The 21,599-nt window shown below is 48.5% G+C and overlaps 1 protein-coding gene across 1 annotated transcript in view; it reads right to left on the reverse strand.

The window, feature by feature from the left end:
* Window positions 1-5,964: 5,964 nt before the first annotated feature.
* The window catches only part of LNPEP (leucyl and cystinyl aminopeptidase), a 92,515-nt gene continuing 76,880 nt past the window's right edge, over window positions 5,965-21,599 (reverse strand). The window contains exons 12-18 of the mRNA XM_056112470.1: window positions 18,105-18,288; window positions 16,547-16,703; window positions 11,147-11,331; window positions 9,465-9,626; window positions 7,608-7,748; window positions 7,016-7,097; window positions 5,965-6,187 (exon numbers count right to left, since the gene is read on the reverse strand). Coding sequence (XP_055968445.1) covers window positions 6,056-6,187; window positions 7,016-7,097; window positions 7,608-7,748; window positions 9,465-9,626; window positions 11,147-11,331; window positions 16,547-16,703; window positions 18,105-18,288 — 1,043 coding nt within the window. The 3' untranslated portion in view covers window positions 5,965-6,055. The remainder of the gene's footprint in view (window positions 6,188-7,015; window positions 7,098-7,607; window positions 7,749-9,464; window positions 9,627-11,146; window positions 11,332-16,546; window positions 16,704-18,104; window positions 18,289-21,599) is intronic.

Here is a 21,599-nt window from a genome sequence, read left to right on the forward strand (position 1 = left end):
CTACCCCCTAAACAATCCCTCCCCTTAAACAAACAACCCACCCAAATGATAAAATTGTTGCCAGAGGCAACTGGGGAAGGGAGCAGAGGATATTTATCATACTCATGGACCTCCATGTTTCACTGTGTGCCCCAGAGAAAGAACTGGGCCAGAGGAAAGAACACACAGTGCAGTGAATATTTATTTACATTAAAAACGCATGCGTGCGTGCACGCGCGCACACACACACGTGCACACACACACACACACACACACACACTCAACAGCTATACCCATGCACCCCCCCATCCCAGTAAAAAAAGAGAACCAAACACCTACTCTACCATTGCCATCAAGGCAATCAGGGAAGGGGAATTGGGGAGAGTTTTCATAGAATCAATCTCAGCTTTCATTAAGTCCCTAAACAGTCATGCAAAGGACTTGATTTGAAACGAAGCGAACATGAGAGAGGCAAAAATACTTATATACAATAAAAAATTATGTTATGTTGCCGAACAAGTTCACTCCCCATTGGAAAAAAAAAATCAAAATGAGGCAAACAAAAACACCCTGAAGAAGCTAAGCTCTAAGCTACTTTCGGTGACAGGGGAAGGGAGCAAACGCTGCCCCTCTGGTTTGGGTCTCTGTCATCCACCTTTTCCCTACAAGTCCAAACAAGGGAGTGCTCAGAGTGAAAGAACAACAAGAAAGTAGCAAACATTTCTATACACACATAAAAAAAGATGCAACACCAGAAATCCACCACTACCCTCCCCCCCACCAGTGAGTAAAAAAGCTACGCTACAAGCAATTGCCCACACGGGCAATAAGGGAAGGGGACAAAGGAGATTTTTTCATAGAATGAACCTTCATTTTCATCATGTACCTCAGCATCCCTGCAAAGGCCTGGGTACACAATGACGTGAACAGGAAAAAGGAGCAACAAGATCTATATACATGTTTTAAAGTACATATCTTCGTGGTATAGCTCAGAGTAAAAAAATCCCTAGACTACTCTAAAACTACTGCCCATAGAGGCCATAAGGAAAGGGGACACGAGGAGATATTTCATACATCCGGACCTCCAAAGTCATTAGTACCTGCATGGCCAGTGAGACGGGGACAGAATGGAACAACACCAAACAGACGCAAACGCTATGTACAAGTCACAGTGGCTCGTGCTCTGAAACTCCCCCCGGAGACCAAGAAACCGAAACCACCTGCCCACGCAGAAACGGAGGGCCACCCCTGCCTGTGAGCGACTCCACGTCCAGACCAGGGCTGCATGGTCCATGATGGAACTTCAGGGAGAGTGAACCCATCAGCTATCTTTCGCTCATTCTCTGTTTGTCTGGGGGCCACAGTTGGTGGTGCTCAGGAACTGCACAGGGCACTGGAGGTGGAACCCAGGCTAGCTCTGCATCAGGCAAGGGCCGAAACAACCCTACCTCTCCGGTCACAGACTTTAAGATCTCCATTTCACTTCTGGGGGATATGCTGTAGAAAAGTGGTTACCCCAGTACCCACGAAGAACCCCCAGAATGAATCAACAACTCCATTAGTTACTACTCACACAGGCAAGGCATAACCAAAGGGAGACGTGTGGACTCGCGGTAAACTGAACTTCGGTTTTCTGCATGAAGCCAAAGGACAAGATTTAAGAAAGGAAGTAACAGAGCTCATGCATTTCTTAACGCTTTAAAAGCAAGGCGGGTACACCTTGCACCAACATCTCTCTCTCTCTCAAACAAACGCCTCAAAAAATGCCTCTCTGCCCAGAAAGAACTGCCCTCACGGGCACGCACGGAGGGGAAGGGACAAGAGGAGATTGGCGTATGTCTGGAACTCCGGGGGTCAGGGTGTCTTCATCTGGACGCCCGGTGAACAGAACATGAGAGAGGCAGAAGTCACAGCACCTCCCTACGCCCGCCTACACCACGCGACCATCAGCTGCTGCTACAATGGCACAGGTGAGCCTCAAATCCATCCACGTTTCCTTACTGGCTTCAGGTGCTGTGGGAAGAACGCAGCACAGAACAAATCCAGAATACAAAGAAGCAGCTGATTCACCGCTAGGCACATTCAGTACACGGCACCCTCTCTGACCTCCACCCAAACTACCCTAGTGCCTACAGCTCAATCAGGCAGGAAGAAGAAGGGGAAAGTGGAGTTTTGTCAGACTCTGGGCCTCAGTTTTCATTAAGTACCTCTGTATCCTGCAAAGAAGCCCACACAATGAAGTAAAACGAGTAACAAAGAATTAATCCTTTGTACAAATGAACCTTACACACACACACACACACACACACACAGCCTTGTCCCATGATCAGTTTGAAAACCGCAGACACAGCTACCCTAATGAGACGCCTGCATACCCATGAGAAGGATGACGTGCAAAACAGAGCGACACTCTAAAATAACAGAAAAAAACACTTACACACTTAAAAAAAAAATAATACTCCGCTCACCCACCTCCCAATACAGCCTCTTTCCAAAATGAAAACCAACACAGAACAAACACACCTTGTAGTTATTGTCCACAAAGTATGACAAAAAGGGAAGGGAGAGTAAGAGATTTTCAGAGGAAAAATGTTTTGACTTTTTATCAGGACAAAAAAATATAAAGTGGAAAACTCTAATAATATTTTTAAAAAGGAAAAAAAAACATTATGTACACATAAAATATACCTACATCCAAAAAAGTCTCCCAGTGCAAGAAAAGCAGTGTAAGCTACTGTCCATGCAGACAGCACAGGGCAGTGGGGAGAGTCACGGGCCTCAGTACTTACGTGCCAGTGCAAAGGACGCGACTCAAAATAAAAGGCGGCAAAAACACAACTGCTCATGGACAGGACGGACGGTGTGTGAGGCATTCTTTAGGGATGGATCCCGCTAAACAGGATGGCAGCAAAGGCCCAGGGTGGGCACAGCTGTGGTGCCAGGGTCTCTGGTCTGAGCCCTGTGCAGAGTAGATTTGGTTCCAGTGACTAGCACGGCACCCTGGACTCCACGCTCTCCTGCCCCCAGCACCCTGGGACAAGGCATTTCACTCTGCTCTGCTCCGTGGGGGCTCCAGGAGGGCAACGAGGCCGAGAGCAGAGGAAGGAAGTGGCACCCGAGCCCCGAGACACTGCAATGTAGCCCTGAAAATAAGATGCTGTGGGTGCACTGGCAGTTTTCCCGAGAATAGGCTCCCCAGCCAGGGAGCTGGAGGGCGCCACCCACTGACGGCCTGGGGGGCTAACACTGACTGGGCTTTCATGCCCCCGACCATGGGGAACAAACTAGACCCCAAGGGTTTCCACCTTTATCACCTCTCACATCTCCAGACAACAAGCTCTTCTCTGCCAGTTCCATCTTTCCTTATTATCCCATAAGACGTGCCCTGCTGGTTCCCTTCCAGCAGGCAGTCTCTGCAGTGGACACAGAACCTGCCTCGGCTCGCAGCAGTGTCCTGGAGGGATGTGCTTACTTCAAAGCACCCTTTGACTGCCAGGCTTCCACCGGAAACACAGGGGCCCATCCAAAGTCTCGGGGGACACACTCACCCAACTAGAAGTTCCACACACTACTAAATTTTGACTCCTGATTCAGTTAGTTTTGAGGATTCGCACAAAGTCCTGGGTGTGTTAGCAGAGCACTAAAAAAGATGGAATCCTGTGGGAACCTTGGAGGTGAGACGGGATGACCTACAAATAATTCAGAAGAGGTCTACAACTAAAGCTGCCCAGGGTGCAACCGGTATCAGGGGAATGAACGACTTTTGAGTACAAGACGGATCTGAGTAAAGCAATGGGCCGAGTTTCTCTTCTTGAGCCCGTGCAGTGAAAAGGGTTTTACTTGAGAGACTGCCCCCAGCCCCCTCATGGGAACTTGCTAGATGCAGAGTGAACACACATCACAGAAGCAATGCACAGATGGGTTGGTGAGACAAGAATTCTTAAGCTGATTTTCAAAGAGTACCAAAATCTAAGCTCTGTATCAAAGTGGTATTTAGTAATATAATCCGGTAGAAAACAAAAACTAAATCAAAAACCTCCTCAAAAGTTTAGGATTTTTCTCTCACTCGACAAATATAAAAAGCACGCTAACTTGCAGTATCGACTAAACTATCTATCACTCACTTGCTGAATCACAAGATGGATAAAGACCTATGATCGCCCTGTTTTCAGGAAGACACGCCTGGGCGATTCTGTGATCCTCAGAACTTTCACTCTACAACAGAGATTCACGTTGTTTAGAAAAGACTAACTGGGGCGGTCACACAACAGGATGGAAGAAGGCTACCGTTCAGCTTGCTTGCTTTCTGAATTTTGTTATACAAAAATATTTTGATAAAATAAAATTTAATTTTATATGCAAACCCACACATTCTCACTTAACACCTGCGGAATTAAGAAAGGCTATCATTGTCTGATCCTGTGGAGTGTGGCAAGTGCTCACACCCGGGTAGCTACTCTCTTATGTACATAGAGGTTCTCAAACAAAATAGTACTCAGTAATTATTCAGGAAGAGAGTTTTTCTCCCAAGAACCAAGGAAACAACAATCCAGGTAGAAGTCTGCATAGCTCAGAAAATTCAAGTACAGTATTTCTCCTTCAGAAGGATAAAAATGCCAGGCAGTTCTGGGCAGCTTCCCTCATTTATTTTTTCTTTCCTTTCTTGGCCGTTTCTTTCCACGTGTCAGTTTGGCCACGACAAAAAGAAAACTTAAGAACTGTTTTTGATAGTACAAAAAAATTCAAAGCCCACCATATTGAACCCGAATCAAGTTACACCTGTCCCACGTTGTCCTTATTCCTTTAAGGTACTATGGTGAACTCCAAATAAAAATGTTTTTATTTTCCTCGAAGACTCTATTTTAAAATATGCTATTTTCTATCATATAAAATGAAACTTCATCCATGGGCATGACTGACAAAGCGTGATCTAGCATACAAGAAGGCGACAAAAAAATTGCGAAAATTCTTCTCACAGTGATGAAGACAAAATAAAAAAAGCACTAGTATGAACAAAATAGTTGCCATAAATGTAGAAATAGTTCTCTATAATAATATAAAGCATATATACGGCAGGGTGACAAAGGTGTACAGTTATGAAGAATGACTCGCTAACCCAGTTTGGGACTTTTTTCCTATGGTAGTGCTATGATAGATGAGAAAGAAAAGACTGAAAAATTTAGTCTTTTATAGCCTTGTTAGCTTTTCGATACAACAAAATTTTAAAAATTCTGTAGCACCTGGCTGTTCCACAGAAAAGAAAGTGACTTTTATAGACCTTATTTAAACTTTTCCCAGAAAAAAAAGGGTTAACCAAGAGACCCTCCTACGTAGCTCTGTGCACCTGGGGCCAGCTCTCCATAGCGGCACACACTCCGCTGACTTCACTGTCAGAATATTTGGTTTTGGGGCACACCCAGTCTTGGTTTTTGGGCCACACCCCATAGTGCTCAGGGCACACCCATCTCAGTGCTCAGGGGTCACTCCTGCCCGTGCTTGAGGGGCCATCTGGGGCCGGGATGGAGCCCAGGGTCAGCCGTTGGTAAGGCAAGTGCCTCGCCCGCTGTCTCAGCTCTGGCCCCAACAGACTGTTGGGAGCCAGTTTCTGTATCACATTCAAATGACAACAAACCGGCAACCACAGAGCTGGTGGCCCCAGTGCAGAGAGTTCCTTGCTGTACTGTGGCCCTTTCGAGACAGACTTTCTAAGAACTGAGAAAGAGAACAGGATTCTCAAGCAGACGCCCACCCCCGTGCCCCCTGCCCCCATCTGAGTATCTTCAAACTAGAAAACTTACTTAATATTTCTGTAGATAGTTGGCATATAGGTGAAGAGAATTGTATCATAAACAACTACATACAAAGACAATTCAGAGAAGACAGATGAAAAATCCAGACAGGCCCTGAGCTAACTAGGACTCCGAGGAGTGCAAACGACTTGACAGTGATCCTGGCTTCACACGGTGGCTTTTTTTTTTTTTCTCCCTCTTTTACTTTTTTTCCTTTGTAAAAAGCAGCAGAGCCAAAGTTATGAAGCTCTCAGAACGGGCGACATTGTGAGGTGCAGTTGAACATGCTACAGCCACTTCATCAGAGTTTTAAGGTTCTTCTCCACCCACTGGATATTCAGCTGAATGACCTCCAGAGCCTCCTGGACACAGCGCAGCCGGAAGGTCGCCTCTGACTGGTTCTCAAAGAACGCCTGGACCTGTAAGTTGAGCATAGGCAAGAATTTCAGCAGAAGACGGTAACAGTGACTCTCTTCTTCCCAAACAAGCCTTCACTGAGTGGTGACTGTGCCAACGTTTTAAAAGGAAAACAGCGGGGTGGAGTGACAGTCCAGTGGGCAGGTCACTTGCCTTGCATGTGGCTGACCTGGGATCGATTCCCAGTACCACATGGTCCCGAGCACGGCCAGGAGGGATCCTGAGCACAGTCTGGAGTAAGCTCTGAACAGCATCAGGTGTGGTCCCCAAACCAAAATAAATAAATTTTCCTTTCTTCAACAAGGCTGAATTTTTAAAATTCAAAGATTAAAAAAAAATCCAAGTAACAGAACTAAGGATTTAAATTAAGTTTGCCCAGTTTTACCCATGGCGTGGAGTTCTGCAAAAAATAATTTTATTACTGGGGGCTGGAGCGATAGTACAGTGGGTAGGGCGCTTGCCTTGCATGCTGCCAACCCGAGTTCAATCCCTGGCATCCCATATGGTCCCCCAGGCACCACCAGGAGTGATTTCTGAGTGCAGAGTCAGGAGCAACCCCTGTGCATCACTGGGTGTGACCCAAAAAGAAAAAAAAATATCACTGCTAAGAAAGAAATGTGGCTGACTTGGTTTACCGGTGTTGATTCAAAAGTCATTCATATCAGAGACAAAAGAACACTGCTGAGAATCGTTCCTCACTACCAGCTGGCTGCGTTGGGGAGAAACCCTGCAACAAAGCAGGGGCAGCAGGGATGGCCACAACCAACTCTCCTGGACAGAGAAGCCCGCAGGCGGGGGTCCCAGGCCCATCACCACGTCATACAACCCACCTCAGACAAATGTGTCTTTGTTGAGAACAGGTGAGTTGATCCAGCAACGATGCTTTGTATGGTGTAAGAGCCCAGGTGGAACCTGCAGAAACAAAACGGGAGACAGAAACACGTGACAAGCACGAGGCAGCAGTTGGGGACGGGGTTCCCGGGGGCAAAGGAAGCGACTTAACGAGAGGCGCAGGGGCCAAAAGCAGGGTGGAGCCAACGCAGCCCTCAGCACGCTTAGTGCCCCTGGGGACGAAGGGCAGGCCAGGAGGGCAGGTAGGAAGGGCACTGGGCAAACCACAGCCCCATCCGCCTATTCGCAAATGCATCAGACGGGCAGAAAAGTGGTCTCTGTCTGCTCTGAGAACGAGCCGCAGGGCAGCGGAGCTGGTCGTGGCTTCCCGACTGAGCTTCCAACACACTGGTCCACAGCAGCGCTGTGCAGAGCTGAGTGCTCTGAGGTCGAGCCAGTCCGCCTCCGGGGGTGCGGGCGGCCACTCTGTTAACCGACTGGCCCCACAGAGGACGCAGGCAGGGGGGAGCTGGGTCTTTCTGCTCCGGGGCCCGAGGGTGTGGGAAGTGGGGAATTCTCTGAGAAACTTACTTCTGCACAAGCTTGCTCCAGTTTTCCTTGACAAAATCCCAAGCCAGGAGGTGTCCAGGAAAACGCCGGCCCACCATTCGGATGATAAATGACAGCTTCTGGGTCCGGATGGTGTCGCCGCTGAGGCTGCTGTTCATTAACCTAAGGGCAGAGCAGACGGCGCTGTAACAAAATCGTTGGTGACAAGGGGAGGCCCTCACGAACCCTTGATTTGATTTCAGCAGGCGGGCGTACGATGACTCCTGGGGAAAAAAATGGGGCTGTGTGATGTGAAGATAAAGATCTATTTTGGAAAAAAGGTTAACAATTCACATTTTATCAATACTCATTCGTCCCAGGTAACATTCTTAACTCTTGCCGTAACAACGCTTCAGACAGGCCTTTGCAGGAACCGGGGGGATCAGACAGCGGATCAAGTGCTTGCCTCATATGCAGTTGACTCGGGGCCGCCCCCCGCCCCCCACCATGGTACTGAACAATGCAAGGAGTGATCCCCGAGAACTGCTGAGCCTGGTCCCCAAATCAAATATTACAAAAAGAAAAAAACAACCCCAGGCAATCACCCAACCCTCCTCCCCCAAACAAACAGCTCTTGGCTACCAAGCCCAGCTTTTGAGTTTAGGGAAGAGGCCACATCACTGCCAATGACCACTTCAGGCTGGCCCTGGACAGAAGCAGGTCACATGAACTCTGCTGAAATGTCTGCTAGTAGCAGCAGAAACAGACCTGCAGAAGGATCGGACAGTGACTGTGACAGGTGGGGAAACAGCAGCTGTCCACCAGAACACGGCAGTTCCGCCAGTGAAGACAGAACCCACCTAGGGCCCCCCGGGCTCATGGGAACCAAGGAAGGCGGTGCGAGGAGCCGGGATGTGAAGCTTACAGAGCCGGAGCCGCCATGAAAGGAGTGTCAAAACCCCTTGGGTCTGCACACGCTTTGGTCGGTATATGGAGATTCCCGGAGCACCAGCAGAAACACAGGTGGGGAGGAGCCCAGAAGCGATGCCCTGTTCTGCTGCAGGAAGCGGGCCTAGCTGGGCTCAGGACATCTCTGGGACACTGAGAGTGTCCATCTGAGTAAAAACATCCAAGGCAAGCACTGAGGCCCAGGTTCCTTCATCCAGTGAGTCTGAAGACCCCCCTCCCCCCCACTCCAGGTTTCCTCACCGGTTCCCAGCTCCCTCTGGGGACTGCTCTGTCCCCAGCTGAGTCTTAGAAGGCCAGAAAAAGCGCACAGGGGCTGACACAGCTTCTGCCTCTGCCACCACATGGCCGGCTGCCTGAGGGGTGGCATTGCGGGGTGAGGTGCCAGGTCCTCGGGCCTGGTACTGAGTGCGGGGGAACCAGATGGCGAGCATGGGGTATCCAGGCAGCATCTCTCGGAGGCTGCCCTCTGCCGCCGCAGCTCCATCTCTGCCACTGTCTGAGGCTCCCAAGCATCGTTGCGGACACTCATGAGCACAGCCAGGAGCAGATCCCAACACCTCCAGGTGTGGCCAACCTGCCCTGGGCCTCTGAGGCAGCCGTGGGGAACCCTACCCCGTGCCCGTCTGCCAGAGCCACATGCGAGTGTGACAGAGCCGGCACGTCCCCCGTGCGGAAGCACAAGCATCCTGAGGACAGCTGGGCAGGACAGGGCCCAAGCAAGAGCCAAGCATACCCGAGAATGAAGGCAGGAGGATGCCGGGCACCCGGAATCCCGGCCCCGTGGGCAGGTGCCTTGCGCCTGTGGACAGGGTCTGCCCCGAGGTGAGGTCCAGCAGCACCTCACTGCCTGGAACACCGTGGCTAGGCCCCACCCCATGGCACCCCTTTCCAGGCAGACTCCCGGTCGCTCACTCCCGGGTGCTCACATACCAGTAGAGCTTCCGCACATCGTCTGAGCTGGCCAGAGCTGCCAGCACTTTACTCTTCTCTCTCTCCGAGGTCATGGAGACATACTTGCTCCTGAGGAACGCCCAGCCCTGCTCAGTCTTGGCTCCAGCCTTGAGCACAGTGGTCATGACATCGGTAGGGAGGCTGCAACCAAAGCCACGTGTGAGAAGAACCAGAACAACTCCCGACGCCTGAGGCAGGACAGCGGTAGCAGCGGTGGTTGGGGGCTGGGGAGGAAGCACCCGTTGCCATGGGACCATGGAAAAGGACGACTGCATGGCTCTGCTTTTCTGGGGGCAGGGTTCTGAAGAGCCTTGGTTCTCTGCACCACAGAGGGGAGTTTCGGGGTCCCTGCGAAGCAGCAGGTGAGAAAACGCTCAGTGGCAGGAGGGGAGGGTGGAGGATGTTGGGCACTGGAAAGGGCCCCAAGGACGATGGACAGAGTGTCTCAGACCGGCTCTCCGCCTTCTCCTGGTGTTTCAACATTGCGGAGCACTGAGCAGCATGGACCTGAGATAACTGGCCACCCGAGAACCACTGCTCCTCTCTGCTCACTCAATGGACATGTGGAGTCAGGGTGGCTTCCAGAAAAACACCACCAACCCCAGGACAACAGGGGCAATGAGGTGTGGAGCAACGGATGCATCATCAGTGGGAATGTAAAGGGGTACAAGCATGATGGAAAACGGTAAGGAACTTCTTAAAAAATTAAAAATAGATCTACCAGGGCCAAAGAGATGGCCCAGTGGTCAGAGTCATGCCAGGTGTGGCTGGCTCTGAAAGAAAGTAAAGTAAGTGACTCACAATGACGGACGACAGAGGGAACCCTGCAGCCCTCAGAACTATAAGGCCACGTCGTAACTGCATTACTGAGGCCAACTACTGAACTCTCCGTCTGGCTTGAAGAGCTGAGTGTTACGAGGAGTGGCCGCCAGGGCCCACCCAGAGCACTGTCTGGGACTTCCAGAAAAGTACAACAGAGACACAGCAGGGCAATATGATGCAGCAGTATCACTGCTAGGCCTGTGCATTTACAGGACTGAAAGCGGCTTCTCAAAGAGACATTTCTACACCCACGTTCACCAAAGCTTTATTCTCAGCAGCCAGAAGGTGGGAACCCAGATGTGTTGTGAGTACATGAAGAAATGCAGTAGGTACACACAGTGGGCCCTACAGGAAGGGGATTCTGACAGACACTGCACAGGGCAGAACCTTGAGGGTAAGAAAGCAAGTGAAATAAGTCCCTCATAATAGGCCAAGTATTGTCTGATTTCACCAACACTCGATATCTGGTAATCAAACTCAGGAGGCAGAAGCAGAAGAGGATGGAGGCTGCCGGGGACCTGGGGAGGGGTGAATGGGAATGCAGTGAATGGGTGCTGAGTTTCAGTTCTGCAAGATGGAAAGGTTTTTCTGTCACAGTAAAGGGGATGTGCTCAGACCACTGAGCCTGCCGGCCAGAGATGGATCCTTCCTGGCGGGCGTAGGGGGGTTCTAAGTAGTGTCAGGATGGAGGAGTGGCCAGCTGCTTGCAAGACAAGCCCCTTCCCCCTGTACCACCCTCTCAGGCTACCCCGTCTATGCAGGCTCACAAGACACAAGACGGTGGCTTCAGCATGAGCCAGGTGAGGGAAGGGATGGGCCCTTGCGGAAAGGCATGTCACCTGTGAGTGCCATTGGCTGCCACCCAGCTCTCGAAGTGCTTCATGGCAATGGCGCGGCAGCCCCCCAGGTCGTGGGTGCAAGCGAACTCCAGCAGGACTGCCCGGAGCTCGCGGGCAGACACCGTGCCCTCATCAGTCCACGTCTGACGCTGGATTTGGTCTTGGAGCAATTTAAATACTCTGGTCTGGAAAGATAAAATGAATTACAATGGAGCAGCGAGAGTTAAGACAACCGGGAAAAACAGAATGCTTCCAGTTGGCAAACTTTACTTGAGGAGAAAGAACAAAGCGGGCACAGATATGACTCCTCCAACCCGGGACGGAGCCCGCGGCAAGAGAGGCTTTCTCCTAGCCAGGGGACACCGCCAGTCAGGGCACAGAAAGAGGAGGCGTCCATGCGGTCGGGAACGTTTCCTCGTGTGTGAAAAGCAGTTGTGCTGCTTTCCTGATGAATCATCATCTATGAAGACGACTCAAAGTTGGAACTTCTGACCTCGTATCGCCAAAATCCCCAAATCAGCACAGAAACAACATACTTCTTTAGTGATGGGTAAATGCTGAACTATTCCAAATATGGTATTAGAGGAATATTTAAAATACCAACCGGTTGGATGCTGTAATGAGTTAATCTAACTACATGAGCAAGAAAATGAGGCCCATAGGGACGGTGGTTATTTTTAGTATTTGTTCCCCCATCTCCTGTATTTTAATTAAAGGCTTTTTCTGCAGAGCCAGGGACAACCTAGGGCCTCGCAGAAACAGGCGTATGCTTGAGCACAGCCTCAGCCTCAGCCCGACACGGAAATGAACTCTTCTGAACTCATGGAAAGTCATAACAGTAGAGTGATACCATAAGCTGTTCATCTAGATTCATGGAATTTTAACACTCTTGTATTTGCTTTGCTTCCATGTGCTAATATGACACACATTAATGAAATATGCTATTTGTAACTGATTCTCATGTGGTTCAGCGAAAACCAGAAAAATAAATGCGCATGTATTTTTTTTAAAAATATGGCTTCATTTATTTTTCTGGTTTTCGCTGAACCACGTAAGTTACAAATAATATATTTCATTTATAAAGACTTAACATACAATTCTCAGAAATAAAAATATCCTATATAGCCACGATACCTTATCACACTAACGAAAAGCTAGCTCTTCCAGCAGCAGGACATTTGCCTTGAATGCAGCTGACCTGGGTCTGATCTCTAAGCTTCCCATATGGTCCCCAGAGCCCACCAGGAGTGATCTCTGAGTCTGGGGTAGGCCCTGAATATCACCAGTTGCAGGCCAAAACCAAAATAAATAAATAAATAAATAAACAAAATAAAAAGATTTAGAAGAAAAGAAAAGTTAGCTGTTCAATAATATCTACTATTCAGTCTACTGTTCCGGTTCCTTCTGATGGGATCTATTCTTAAACGCATGCTCATGGTATTAAACAACAACAGCTACAGATTCTTCTTCACCTCTATGCACAATAAGAGTGCAGAATCTGTCCCTAGTACGTGTAAATATTCAGGCTGTCAGCTGCCGTGCCTTGGAAAGAAACAACACACAGGACTCTGAAAGCTGCAGTCCTGAATGTCACAGAATGCAACACAAATTCTAATACAGAAATGCTTAATCTTCTAGGCATGGCCAGCATCGGGGAATAAAAATGAAACCCTGCCAGACCCTCCACAGCCAGAGCTCTCCGCACAGGGCTTTCCCCCACTGAACAGCCATGACCGTCAGGAGCTCTTCACCCAAGCGACGTAGAGCCTGTATGTCGGGCACCCTGCGCTTCCAAAGGATGCCCTCTGCACCAAAAAAATGAATAAATACCGGCTGCAGAGTTTTAAATGGCTGCTGGCATTTCTCAGTGGATCTCTGAATAGGACTTTGTGGAGATGACTGAGAGTGGAAGGAAGAATCTGTAAAGGGGAAGAACTCAGAGTCTATTTGCTTCTGTTGGTCTGCTATGAGCAGCGAGATCGGGTAAAGACACCTCGAGGAATGTGCGCCTGGCAACACTCTTAAGACCTGTAGTGAAGAAATCCTGCCAGGCTGACGGGCGCAGAGATCTGAACAGGTACCCAAGGCCACACTGGCACGGGTCGGACTGCAGTCTGACCACACAGACTCCAGAGCCGGAACAGCCGGCCCCATGCACTGAAGGGCCAACAAGAAGGAAAAGCTTCTTTTTACTTGCAAACAGAAACAAAGCAAGAATGAAGGGGGTGGGGTAGGGTGGGGAAGGAGCAGGCAGGGGCTATAACTTCAAGCATCATTAAAAGGAAAGAAAGCAGCAGTGATGGGACTTTAGAGGGATGAAGCGCATCCCCAGCTCTGAGTTGGACACTGAGGCGAGGCCGTCTCCCAGGGGCTGCTTTATCAAAGTCCCCAGGGACAAGTGCACCTGTGACCCCCGAACCGGTGTCTTCTGGGGGTCTCCAAAGCAGTTAATCAGAAACGCATTTCAAATGAGAAGACTCAATCATTTTGTTTGAAACAGAAATTTTCTGGTTTGGGAGATTTTATGCTGTTATTAAACACTATCTGTGTAAGTGATGCTCTATTATTCTTATTAATAAACCACAGCAAGTGATTAAAACTATTTTTCCGGGTTCTACATCAGTAGTTTTTTTTTTAAAATTCAAACTCGCTGAACAAAAGAATCTGATTTCATAAAGTGAATCAGTGAAGTGGGGGAGAAAACAGATTGGTAGGTTACTCGACCTTCAAAGTGGGCTGTGCAAAATAACAAAGAAAGGTTTATAGCATGAAATGGAGAAAGATACTCTTGTTTATGGTACGTATTACGTTCTGATTTACTGCCCTAATTTTACACCGAGACGCTCACGTAGTTTTTCTTTTTGAGTCAGCCAAGTTTCTAAAAAGGGAACTATCAGCTTTCATGGGTTTATCCCCACCAATCCCTGGTCTGAAGAAGAGACAGAGTTGTAAGTAATGAAACAGGAGTAAGATTGGGGTGCTAGCTAACAGATGTCCAACACTGTCACAACTCGAGTCTGTCTCAGACCCTACTGACGGCAACACCACAGCACACGCACAGTATGTGGGTCACAGTGGGGTTGCTGTTGCCTACAGAACAGACTAACGATGACTGACACAATGCTCTGGTGACCGAGAGCACTGGTCCTTACCACTGATGCATCACTGGGAGGCTGATGCAGACCCAGAGATGCAGCATCCTAACTTCTGCCGGCCATGCCCCTGTCAGACCCCAGCTCTTATTTCTGTGTTGCCTAGAGCCACACTCTTGAGCACAGACCTCATGCCTTGTGCTCACAAGTCATTCCTGGTGGTGCTCTGTGCTCATGAATCCTATGCGGTGCCAGGGATAGAACCTAGGCAAAATCTTTTTTTTTTTTTTGAGTCACACCCAGTGATGCACAGCGGTTACCCCTGGCTCTGCACTCAGGAAGCACTCCTGGTGGTGCTTGGGGGACCATATGGGATGCCAGCGATCGAACCCAGGTCGGTCGTGTGCAAGGCAAACGCTTTACCTGCTGTGCTATCGCTCCTGCCCCACAAAATCTCTTTTTAAAAAACATGCAATAAGTCTTACTTGCAAGGCAAGTGTCAAAACCCCCATCTGATCTTCTCTCCGGCCTTCTTTTGAGAGTTTTGATACCGGCAGAGAGGAGTTAAAGAGGAAGGCTCCCTCACTAGGAGGACAAATGCCAACTTTGAGCTGCCAAGTAAGAGAGATGTACAGCAACGGAAAGGCCCAGGTCTTAGACACACACATAGCCTTCCACTCTTGCCCTCTGGTCATCCAGTCCCTGGACCCATTGGGAAGCGTGTCGCTGAAGATCACCAACCTGCCCAGGACACTGGAACCCTCATCCGGGATGACTCAGCAGAAGTAGCCGAGAGTCAGTAACAGCCGGAAAACACGCAAAACGTCTCACTTCTTGAACTGAGCTGTGCCTGCTCTCAGAACAGGGTTACCTGGAAGCCAGAGCCAGGAAGGTGCTTCCAGGAATTCTGCCAGCGGCAGCCTAACCTAGCTGGGCTGCAACTGATAACTGCTGTTCTGCTTCCTGTTCCGTGATGCCTGGTGCCAATGCCATCCATCCCTGCAGAGTGTGGGCACATGCACCCACAATCTTCACTGCGACTGATCTGGGTTGATACAGAGCCTCTCAGCACATAGCCTTGTTTGAGGAAAGAGTTTACACAGACGCCATCAAGTCAGCGTTGAGTCCCACTGGATTACAGCAGGCTCCGAGCCAGTGTCTGATGCCCTTCTAAGAACACGGAAACAACAACTGAGAAAACCAGGGAAAAGGCCACGCCAAAAAGAGCAGAGAGAAGGGTGATACAAGGACAGAGTTAAGGAATATCATGGTCTGCTGACAGTTGCTGAAGACCAGGGGGGCACCAGGGACCAACTCTTCCCCAGGAGAGAAAAACTCTGCCTTTCAAGACTCTGGCCTTGGGCGTCAAGCTCCCAGAACCATGAATGGATAAATTCCATGCTGTTTCAAGACACCATGTTGACGGCCGTGGGCAGCTCCAGGAAACTGATGCGCAACTCCACCCAGTCCAGATCTGATACAGCACTGTAAGCATCCAACGGAATCACAGAACCTCATGATCAGAAACATGCTCCTGGGCCGACTAGAAGTTCCTCTTTTGGAAAGAAATGTCTAGAGCCACCTCACACCTTACACACAGTCAATTCTACATAGATCAAAGATCAAAATGCAGAAGGTACACCGAACAAAGTTTCCAGAAAGCAACAGGAGAGCTTTGATTGTGGTTGGCAGATTTCATGCACTGAGAGTCCACGTTGGCAGAGAGAAAACAAAAGTAAGCCATCATAGGAAACGATTTTTGCAAACATACATGATTAGCAAAAGAAATTTTTTTCTTTCTTGGTTCTGGGCTACAGGTGGCTGAGCTCAGGACTTGCTCCTGGCTCTGTTCAGGGATCATTTCCGAAAGAGCTCAGGGGACCACACACACACAGCGTGTTGTGTCGCACAAATCAAGCACCCTACCTGCTGTACTATTGGCCCAGATCAGGTAACTGGTTTTTAAAGGAAATGATAACAGTCACAATACCAAGACTTCTTTAGACATGCACTGTATCATCAATCAAATGACAGGATCAGTGAAAACTATTCATGCCAACAACACTAATTGTTCATAATGACCACAAGGAAATTCAATGGGAAAATTATTAATTTAGCAACATAGCTTTTTAAAAAATTCTTTTTACATAAAAATATGCCATGATTTGACTAGAGAAATCCTAACTTTCATGCGACCCCGTGTTTGCCATCAGCGTCAGGAGTCTGCATGTCGAGGGGCAGGAGGGAGGTCTCTCTTGGTGGTGCCTAACTAACGAGGCAACAAGGACGGGGCACAGTGGGCACTTACTACCAGTCTGGAGGCGAGGTCCTGATGTCCCAGTTTCTCAAGAAGGTCGTAGATGAGGCCCGTCTGGAACAGGGCTTCCGCGATGGGTGCAGTGCAGTTCTCCTTGCCAAGATACCCAATCAAATCAAAGGCCTTCTCAAGAGGAACCTTGCCGAGGCTAAAGTATGAAAGAACAGAGTAAGTGGAAAATGCAGACAGGGGCACGTGCCAGCCCGATGATGTATCTGCAAGAACTGGAACTGAAGCCTGGAGTTTTTAATTTATAAAGTATGACTACCTATTATTGTCTCTGAGTCTGTGTGTGACCCAATGTCACAAACACGGTTTTGGAGTATGAGAAATGACAGCCCCATCTTTATCCCATGTCACTTACACATTGCTCCTGACTCAGGAACAGATTTACAGCCTCTGAAGTGAGAAAGAGAAGGAATACTAATTTTGTTCATTTTTACTTATATTTACCAGGTGAGAGCAGGGGGCCTAATGATGATTTGAATGAGGGAGAAAAATAACTTTTTTTTTTGTCTGCCTTGGTATTTGCCCAAGACCACTGTGCATGTGTATGGTGGGGGCATTTCCTTGGTTTGCTGTGTTGCATTGTCACGCCCGACAGTCCTTGGGGCTTACTCCCAGTTCTGTGCTCAGGGATCACTCTGGCAGGGCTCAGCATATCCCATGGGATGCTGGGAATGGAATGTGTCCTGCCCTGCTGTCCTGACTCTCTGGCTATGGAGAGACAGCTGTGTTTCTTGAACGAACCATTTCACAGAAATCACAAATGATGGCAAAGATGATACAAGACAACTTAGTAACACATGAACACAATGTGAAGGTCAGGAGCAGTCAGAGGAATGAATACTTTCCAATGTTTTTTGTGCCTTGGACCCATCACCAGTCTAAACTGGGATCTTTCTCTTTAGAGCTGTCTACACACGAAGTCACTGATGCCCTTGGAGTGTAACGGCCAGGGCAGTGGCCAGGCAAGCAGTTCTCAGGGGCTCCAGCTCTCAGAGAAGACCAGCGAACCAATACTCAATATTCAATACTTCAGGTGCCAACAACTGCTACATGAAAGATATTCTTCCACAAAAGAGAACAAAGCCTGGACTCTCCGGGAATCTATTTAGCAAAATATGTGTCTGGACTGTTGGAACTAGTCTTGAAATATAATCTAAGATTTTCTATTTAACTGTTTGGTATGTTTGTACTCAATATCTCTAAGCAGATTATAGAGCCCCTAATGGCAAGGAAAATGTCTTATGTATTTTTTTCCCAGTGCTCCAAAATGAATCTTACTTAACAGGCAACAGCACAATTTTTAAACAAGTTTTCCTAGAATGTTCTTTTCCTCAGTAACGGTTAAAAGAAAAACAGAATCCAAACTAGGGGTGGAGGAGAGGGCCCGAAGGCCAAGTGTGCACGTGTTCGGGGTCTGTATGTGGGGGACCTGCGTGTGCCACCCGCCCATGTACCCCCGGGACCACCACACGGCATGGCTGAGAGCCACCCCCAGAACCCGGAGACCAAGCGCCGGCCCTGAGCACATGGACGTACGTACCCAGCCAGCTCAAAGATGTTGTTGATGAGGCTGGCCCGGTCCTGGTCACTCAGAACAGTGGGGTTCGTGTGCAGTTGTCTGATCAGTGCGTCCCAGCTGGCCTCGTCATAGTGCACGATGTAGTAGCCGCTCATGTCGGCATTGACTTTGATCCACTCCGCGTCCACTGTGAGATTGATGACGCCTAGTCAGGACCAGAAAGGAGAGAGAGGAGGAAGCAGGGTTAATGAAACACTAAAGGGACGTTCCCTGCTTCGGAATTAATTGACTTTCATACTTTCATTTGCTGGCATCTAAGTGTTTACTTTTGAGAGCAGCTACTTCCAACAGAGCTCACCGTCACTGATTCACCAGCAGTGACTTGCCCAGTGGTGGCCAAGATGTAAACGCCAGCCACCTGCCGCTAGGATTCGCATGACCTAAGGCGGTCATGTCAGCTAGCACCATGCCCCCCTGACCGGCACAGGACTCATCACCACAGAGGCACTGTGGATGGGAGCACACAGGACAAATGCCCTCCCTGCCTTTGGGACATTACCTACAAGAACTGACACTTCCGGGACAAGCCGGCAAGAGTCAAGAGAAGAGGGACTGGAGCTCGGGGCCAGGAATGCGCACGCGCCTGGAGGCTTCTGCACAGGGAAGGGGGTGCTCGCCTGCCCACTCTGGCAGGAGCGAAGAGAAGAGGCCCACAGGATGTGGGCAAGTCTGGGAAACCAGGAACAAAGTCACTGACAAGGTTCAGAAAAAGGACAGTGAGTATGACCTGACAAGAAACAAAATCATGGCAAAAGTCATGTGATCCACAGTTCGCAAAATAAACTTTAGGGAAGAATGAAGTCCTCATTCGGTACTAGATGAAACAGCTGAGATAAAATAACTGCATAACTGAAGGGATGCACACTTTGCTAAACACATCTATGCACTGAGAAAATTCCTGAGACACGCATAAGAATGTCATGTATAACTTACTATGCATTATATAATTAGCATATTATGCTTTGCAATTATAGAAAATGCTTATTTTTGATAATCTAAACGATACTTATCCTTTATAGCTATATTTATAAAAATTAAAAATCAGTTTAAACATTTACAATGAACAATATAAAAATCATAACGACATACAATTAGGGCTGGAGCGGGTAGGGCATTTGCCTTGCATGAGGCCGGCCCGGCTGACCCGGGTTCGATTCTTCCGCCCCTCTCAGAGCGCCTGGCAAGCTGCTGAGAGTATCTCGCCCGCACATCAAAGCCTGGCAAGCTACCCGTGACGTATTCAATATGCCAAACACAGTAACAGCAAGTCTCACAACGGAGACGTTACTGGGCCTGCTCAAGCATGTCGATGAACAATGGGAAGACAGTGCTAACATACAATTAGTAAGGAGCTAAAACGCATGTGACTGAGACAGACTGCCACATAAAAGCTGACTGAAGCCTGCAGGAACGATGAAAGTCCCTAATCTGATGCTGGGCCTGACCGCGGCATGCGACAGTAGCATCAGCACTGCTGCAAACTTGGAACCTCCCTGACACCAGGACTGGCACCAACAGCCCGGACGGCACCAATCCCAGACCCTGGGGGTGGCTCGGGGACAGAAATCCCGCCCTGAAGCACAAAGCCCAAGGGTCAGCCTCCCGGCATGGCTTCCCAGGTCCTGTGGGGGCTGTGACCATGTTGCGCCCGCTGCCCTGGGGCTGGGGGTGAGAGTCCGAGGAGAGCCATGAGCAACACCAGAGGGCCTGGCCAGGCAACTGGGCTGCATAGACTGGCCGCTGCTGGTGACCAATGCCCGAGTCCCTCTACTCAGTGCCTACACTCCCACAGGCACTGTGGCCCAGCACATCGTGAGCTCTATGACTAAGTGTACGTGTGGCGCTGTCATGGGAACAGTGACCACAGAGGTTCAAGAAAGCAAAGGCTCTTTTTTTTTGGGGGGGGGGGGAGGGCAGGCCTGCTGATGCTCAGGGCTCACTCCTGGCTCTGTGCTCAAGGATCACTCCTGGGGAATCACACAGGGTGCCAGGATTGAACCCAGATTGGTCACATGCAATAAGCGCCTTTCCTCCCAACTTAGTACCTCTCTGGCCCAGATGAAGTGATCTTAGCAATACACTAGAAAACAAGGTCAGAGGCTTTCTCTATTCTTCAGGGAATGGTTCTACGCAACTGAAGGTTTACCTCTAGAGGATCAGACTATAAGCTCCACGATTCTGCACTTTTGTTCACTGCTAATCTCTCTGTCCCAAGAATAACGTTATTAGCAGGTGCTCAAAGAACACTCAGTGAACGAATAAAAGAATGAAATATCTGTATCATGGTAAATGGCTTCAACTCAAAGTCAAATAAGGTTTGTATATTTCAATGACGCAATCGTCCCTTTCCAGAGTGAAAAATATAAATTTTAAATTTATAAAAGAAACAATATTGGATTTGGAGAGATGGCACAGTGGGTAGGTAGGGCATTTTCCTGGCATGAGGTTGATCGAGGCTTGATCCCCAGCACCCCATATGTCTCTCAATCTCTGCAAGAGTGATTCCTGAGCACAGAGCAAGAAGTAAGCCCTGAGCACCACGAAGTCTGGCCCAAAACCAGAAAATTTAATTATATTAGTTAAGAAAAATAATCTGACCTTGACTATTACACTACAGACACAAATATTTCCTGCCAAAATGTTTCTATACATTGATTTGCTATTTCACATTTATATTTAAACCGTTATTTCTTTTACTTATCGGTCTATTCCCTGCCATCTTCCCATTATTTTCATACGTCAGGCTCAAGAACCTTCAAAAATTCTATTTAAAGGCCTACCAAAGTTTAGCAACTAATTTCTATTTGGACACATTTAGACTTTAAAAATTTTCACTGTCATCACTCGTTCTGGAATGAAGGTTTTCCATTCATACTTCATTCCCCTCATACTTCAGAATCACATTTAAATCCCTAATACCTAAAGTATTAGGGTCTGGCCATCTCAAAGGCGTACATCGGTAAGATGTATCAGATTCTCTTTTGGCCACACCCAGTGGTGCAGGGGAGAAGGTTGGGGGTCCCCAAATGTGGAAAACATAGAATCTAGTCTTTGCAGCCAACCCCCAGGCCTCTTACCAGATTCCTATAAAGCCTTCAATTCTACTGAAATCGGAGAAGATGAAAAAGACAAAAGAGTAAAAACTGAAATGGTAAAAGATGCTTCAGAAGAGTCTTAACATGACATATCAGATAACCATTTTTTTCTTCATTAAAAAATTCCATACTGAGTCAGGGTGTGGCTCAGTGGTAGAACACATGTCTTCCACATATGGGGTCTTACATCGAGAAGAGAAATCTACATTAACGTCCATCTTATTGCTGAACCAGCAACTTTAATAGGGCTTTACTTTTTCCCTTTTTTAAAGCAGAGAGTTGAAAGAACTACTCTGTGATAGCAACAGTAGCTGTTCAAGCCAGGGCCATTTTTAGCACGCCTATTCCTAACGGAACAGAC

This window comes from Sorex fumeus, unplaced genomic scaffold (assembly GCF_029834395.1).
Source record: "Sorex fumeus unplaced genomic scaffold, SorFum_2.1 ptg000018l, whole genome shotgun sequence".
Lineage (NCBI taxonomy): Eukaryota > Metazoa > Chordata > Mammalia > Eulipotyphla > Soricidae > Sorex > Sorex fumeus.